Source organism: Condylura cristata, unplaced genomic scaffold (genome assembly GCF_000260355.1).
Source record: "Condylura cristata isolate star-nosed mole 26May11 unplaced genomic scaffold, ConCri1.0 scaffold00021, whole genome shotgun sequence".
NCBI lineage: Eukaryota > Metazoa > Chordata > Mammalia > Eulipotyphla > Talpidae > Condylura > Condylura cristata.
In genome coordinates this window covers 37,512,609-37,518,608 of record NW_004567122.1, presented here as the reverse complement: position 1 = coordinate 37,518,608, position 6,000 = coordinate 37,512,609, and the positions used below count along the sequence as shown (strand labels likewise).

Genomic DNA, 6,000 nt, shown 5'->3' with positions numbered 1-6,000 from the left:
GCAATTTTTTCACGGCTGTAAATCATATATTCTGTCGACCATTTGTATTACTAAAATTATGAATGAGATAGTGTTTTCTTCTTTGGGAATCAAATCGATCAATCGCGCGACACAAACACTTAGAGGGCAGGGTAAGTCCTGTTTTCTCTCTTTTCCCCTTTTTAAGGAAGGTTTCCCAGTTCTTCGCAGAGAGCAGAGTTCCAATGAAGAATAATGACCTAGACAGACTCTAAAACTGAGAATCCTGAACAACCCCAACACACCCAGGGCTGCTTTTCTCTTCCTCTCCACCAGAGGCGACAACCGCTTTCAAAAACAGAAATTGCACCGAACAGGCCGGTCCGGGGAGTGGCGCGAGGAAAGATCAAAGGTCAAATTCGCCACAACCCGCCTCAGACAAAGAGCAAAGGTCAATACCCAATTCCTAAGGAGGCCTGAAGCGTCCACAGTCCATGAAAAATGAGGGTGACGCCTTGCTAACATGTCGTCGAGCCCCGGACTCCGCGGGCTTTCATAGACCCGCCGAACCCTAGGTGATTAACACACAGGTAGCCAGGGTGAAAGAGTTGGCGACCGGAAGTGGAAGTGAGCTCGGGGTGGGGCTGAGGCGAGGCCACCATGCACATGCGCAGTCAGCAGGACCGGTAGTACGCCTGCGCAGTTGGGCCGTGACGAGGGGACGTTCGGAGCGTGGGCTGCGACTCCCACGGATCCGGTTCCGCCCTCCAGTCGCTGCCTAGCCTCCCGTGCGAGAGCCCGAGCTCTCTTCCCAGAGTTCCCTGCGCCGTGAAGAAGCGGCTCCCGGGGACTGGGGGCATTTTGTGTGGGCTGGAGCCGGAGTAACAAGATGGCGGCGTCGGCGGAGTGACAGGGGTCCCTCCGGGCGGGAGCCGGCGGCAGTGGTGGCAGCGGTATCGCCGCCCTAACTCACCGCACCCCTTTCCAGCTCGCGACGTCGCTGCGAAAGCGAGGCGGCGGCGACCACCCAGAAACAAGTGGCCCAGCCTGGGAGCCGCGAGAATCCCCTCAAAAGTCCGGCCTGGCAGAAAGAAGTCAGATTGAGCGGCGGTGCTTGGGTGCTCCTGGGCGGATTCTGGGCCTTGTCACGTCGAGAAGGAGCTAGCTTTCAGCTTCCTGCCTCCCTCCTCCGCTGTCTCGCTCCGTGGACCAGCCCTAGAGGCCGCGGTCTCCCCTTCGAGGAGTCGGGGCTTGGCCCCAGCCTCCATCTTCGCTCTCAGGATGGCGAGCAGCAGCGGCTCTAAGGCCGAATTCATTGTCGGAGGGAAATATAAACTAGTACGGAAGATCGGGTCTGGCTCCTTCGGGGACATTTATTTGGCGATCAACATCACCAACGGCGAGGTAATCACTTGGGGTGGGGTTCACTACAACGCTGTGCCTGTGCTCACCACCCCCCAGCCCCCCAAACTGCTTTGGCCTTTTCCCACCGCCCATACTGGGGAATCCAGAGGGAGCCGATTTTCCTGGCTTAGAAACCTCCCCCTCGCTTTCCCTACAAGGGAAAGATCCTATCGAAAAACGGGGCGAACGATGAAGTTTCCCAGCTTGTTTAAAATTGTCCTTAATGGAACTTTTTAAACCGTCGTTGAAGATGAAAACGGCAAAAACCCTATTTCTGTGATCCCTGTTTGTTGGTTTCGTGTATGTATATTTAGTTGTACTGGGGTTCTTGTTCCAATTAGGACAGCTTCCGACCTCCTGGTTGCTCCATAACCTCTCATTACGTTTTTTGGATGAATCATTTTCCTGCACTTTAGAGGACGTGCGGATTTCGTCACTACCCCCTGAAGAGGCCTTTGAGGCTGCTTGCCTCGTTTTGTAATTCCGAAGAGAGCTTTCTCTTCCCGGCCTCTCACTTCCACCTTTCTAGTCCCAAGTTGGAGCTTCGCTAAGGTCTCCCCTCCTTTCCCAAGTGACATTGACTCCATAGGGATGTTGATGCCATCCTTCCCTCTTTCCCCTGCAGGAAGTGGCAGTGAAACTAGAATCTCAGAAGGCCAGGCATCCCCAGTTGCTGTACGAGAGCAAACTCTATAAGATTCTTCAAGGTGGGGTTGGCATCCCCCACATACGGTAAGCACCCATAAACAAATAGGCGATCCCACAGGAAATTACGATGGGGAAAATGGGGTAGAGGCAGGTGCGAGAACCAGCTGAATCCGGGCCTCGGTGTTTGAGTTCCCCGGCTTGCCTTTAGCTGGTGGATTCCTGTGACCCGTAAGTCGCCACAATCAAAGTAAATTTTAGGTTGCCAACTTAGTTTAGATTGCATTATGTTTCATTGAGCTAGCGACATTCTTCCCCCAGGCTTTCATTTGCAGTTCAGTGTGCGGGTCATCTTTGAGCCCTGTGCAGAGGCTGGGCTACTCATTCTTTTCTTCGGCACCTCTGATGTTCTTAGGTTTGTCCAGTGAAGTGGATTTGAAGGTGCCGGAGTGACCGTGCTCTGCCAGTTGCTATTGGAGCTGGCTTGGGAAATGGCTGCTCTTTTGTTGTGTTTTTGTTCCAACATGTCTTCCTCCTCCGCTTAGAAAATGGCGGAACGACGTGACTCAACCACCTATTCCTGCCCTTTTCTCTGCATGGGTTAACGAATCATGCTTCCTTGATGCCCTCCTTAGCAGCCCTGAGTGGGTTAAATCTTTGAAAAGCTCAGAATAAAGCTGCAGGCGGTTGTGGGTTTCAAGGAGGGTGTTGGCATAATGATTGTCTGTCTGTGATCTCTGCAGCAGATGCGACGTGCAGTTGTTAAATTGTACTGTGCAAAATCCTTTATGATCCTCTTAAAGGTGTAAATTACTTTTCATGTGTTTGCTACATTTCAGTCAGTGTACTAAATTTTTATGGGCAATGAATGGAATAGGAGGTTTGAGTTGCACCGAGTTGGGAAATGTACTTATATCAGTTGTATTAAAAAAAACTTAATCATGTAACCACAGCTTGATGAGTAACTCTAACCTGTTGAGTTACTTGGTCAGCAGCAAGGTTGGGATAATTGTGGCCTTTTTTTGAAAATGGGATATTGGTGAAGGCGAATAAAAAGGTGACCAGATAAAGAAAAACCATCGGTTCTTTTAAATGATTAGTGTTACAGGATTTTAGAATAGTTTAACTTTTAAGATTAAACACCTCAGAATATCTGAGGTTAAAATGTAGTTTAAAACCCAGACACTTAACAGCAATTGCTGAAAATATCATTTGCAAAATGATCTAGAGGTAGAGTAAGTGCACTGCTGTTTATGCTAGCTTTTTGTTATTCCCCAAAGCTTTAGGACTGAATTACATTTGATCTGATGAGGAAACACTATTAACTCAACGTGACACTATTAAAAAATTTCTGATGTTAACAGACACTTTAATGGAGAAATTGAATGATAAAATTTTCTGTTGGTTGTGAGTAAATATATTATTTGGTAGAAAGAGCTCAGTTTATTGTATGAGGTAAAGATTACCGTGGAATTTGAGATCTTAAAATGATTCCTAATCTTTAGAAAATTGCTATGTGAAGAGAGGGAAATTGCTGTATGGAAGAGTAAAAATCTTCATTAAAATTTTTTGTCCTCAGAAAAAGATTAAATAGTTGCCTTAGTCTAAACTGAAAATCCTTTCCCTAGTTTTTTAATCCCCTCTCCCCTTCTAGTGTCCCTGCTGATTTGCTTTCTCCTTCACTTTAGCATTTCCTAGAATTTTATGTGTATCAGTCATACAGTATGAAGTCATTTCTGTCTGACTTCTCGCATAATGCTTTTAAGATTCATCTGTGTTGGGAGGCTTTATATATAATTTTATAACTCAGGTTGAGTTTCATATATTTTAAACCATTTTCAGAAAAGTGTTAAGCATCAGGCATTTTTAGTGCTAAACCCAAATTAAATACATCCCCTTTTATCTGGATACTTACTACATATTACAACACTAACAGAGAAGACCAACAAGGACATGTGAATAAGCACATGAATAAATGGAATTAACTTGCGCAAAATAATAGGTGTCTATTATAGGATGAGTATAGAGAGAGTTGTGGTAGTCATAAACTGGGTGGAGCTAAAGAGAGATTATCCTGGCTTTCAAATTAAAGACTTGCTGGAAGAAGAGATGCGATTTCAGGATGTGGCACTAAGGAAGAAAGCTGGGTGAACTGGTTGGGGAGGGTATCCAAGAGTAGAGTGTGGCCTCTAGGAGTAATCTGAGATAGAATTAAGTAACCCGCTAGGGTGGAAAAGTAAATTCATTTTAGGAATAGTAGAATCTGCTTTATAGAAACAAAAGTGGTTCATTGGTTTTAAAGTGTTTTTCAAATGGGAAAACATGAGAAAGACATTACCTACGGGCATTCTGTTTGGAGGAAAGGAGGATATTGCTCTCTTCCCACCACACTATTTTCACATCACCTATATATAGTATATAGTCAATGTATTTATTTGGTTAAATTGGATTAACTTTAATATTATCATGATAAGGGCAATTTTGTTACCTACTGTTTTAGAAGTGTTAACACCGATTTTGAAATTAGATATTGCTGAACTTAATTTATCCATCCTACTCCCTTTTTTCTTTTCTTTTTTTTTTTAAGATATTCTGTAGGACTGAAAAATGACTGGTCTGCAATGCAGTCCTTACTCTTACTGTGTAAGAACCTTACTTAAGAAATGTATTGCTAAATAGAAGCCAAGCAGCCTATATAAAAAACTCTCCCCCTCCCCAAAAAAGGGGGGATGACTGAGTCTCTTGACTTTTTTTTAAAGGAAACAAATCCTTGTGACTGCTGAATAGGCCTCCAGGAACTCATTTAAAGTTACTACAGGCCTCCTTGGTGACTCCTTGGGATAAAGACAGTGCTATCAAGCTATCAGCAGCCAGGGAGATAAACCACACATAGGGCTCAGCAGACCTCCCCTGTCTCACCCGCGGCTCCCCTCAGCAGTGTATTTCAGTAGACCTGTCTCTTCTGCTCCCCACTCTGTTCTGGTGAATCCTCTCATCCTCCACACCCCTGGCCTACACCTCTGCTCTTATATGCACAAATAAATGAATGTTTTTTTAAAAAGTAAAATTACTGCACTTGCCATAACCATGCGATACTTTGTGCCACTCCACATTGAATTAACAAATTGAATTTATGTGTTCTCTAAAGAAGCGCAATTTTGATATAAGGTAACTCAAATTCTGCCATGTGGCTATCTGTTGAGTAATGTGAATTCAGCAATCTCTTAATCTCTTTGGGCCTATTTTCTCATATATAAAATAAAAGGGATTATACTAAGTAATTTTTTATCATTTCTTGGGATGGGAAAGATAGATGCTAGATAAACAGATACAGCTGAACCTTTCTTTAGGAAGACATTTTGCAAGCTGAACTTTGGGATGGAGTTTTGTTTGAAGAAAGTTCCTATTTAAGTCACTGGCCTACCTCATTGCAGAACTATTAGCTCTGCAATTTGAAAATGTTCTCTCACATGACAGTAGCTAGAAAGCCAGGGCATCACAATTTAATGTTATAGCTAGATCTTACCTTTGAATTACTTTAGTAGTAAGAGAGACCACATGCCACTTTTTAAAATACCACCTTAGTTGGGTGAACCACAGCTTGATCATTTAGAAGGAAGTAAATTAATGAAGATGGGAAGGGTGTGGGAGAACTGTTACCTTGCATTTTAATTATCCTTTTTTACTCTTTGTCAAGTGTTCTAGAAGATACTTAAAAAGTACTAGTTAATCTTTACATCTTGACTTTTGGCACTGAGAATACATTCTGTCAATAAGGTCTAATGCATTTAGCAGAGAAGAAAGATGACATCTCCATTGCTGGTGTCTGTATTATTGATAGATACATTAACACAGTTCACTGGATGCGTGAGAATGTAGTTTGAACTCACAGGGTAACTGAATCCATGATACATATAGTAAATGTGTTTTATACTGTCTTATAATGGATCGCTAATTATAGGATAATGTATTGATGCTTAGATAGCATTTTTG

General features: G+C 43.6%; 1 protein-coding gene across 4 annotated transcripts in view; it reads left to right on the top strand.

The window, feature by feature from the left end:
• The first annotated feature begins 654 nt into the window (after positions 1-654).
• CSNK1A1 (casein kinase 1, alpha 1) overlaps positions 655-6,000 on the top strand; it is a 44,161-nt gene continuing 38,815 nt past the window's right edge. For 3 of the 4 annotated variants that reach the window (XM_004686874.2, XM_004686873.2, XM_004686872.2), the window contains exons 1-2: positions 655-1,362; positions 1,988-2,094. In XM_004686874.2, coding sequence (XP_004686931.1) covers positions 1,240-1,362; positions 1,988-2,094 — 230 coding nt within the window. In that variant the 5' untranslated portion in view covers positions 655-1,239. The remainder of the gene's footprint in view (positions 1,363-1,987; positions 2,095-6,000) is intronic. The other variant, XM_012727882.1, reaches the window with a different exon arrangement.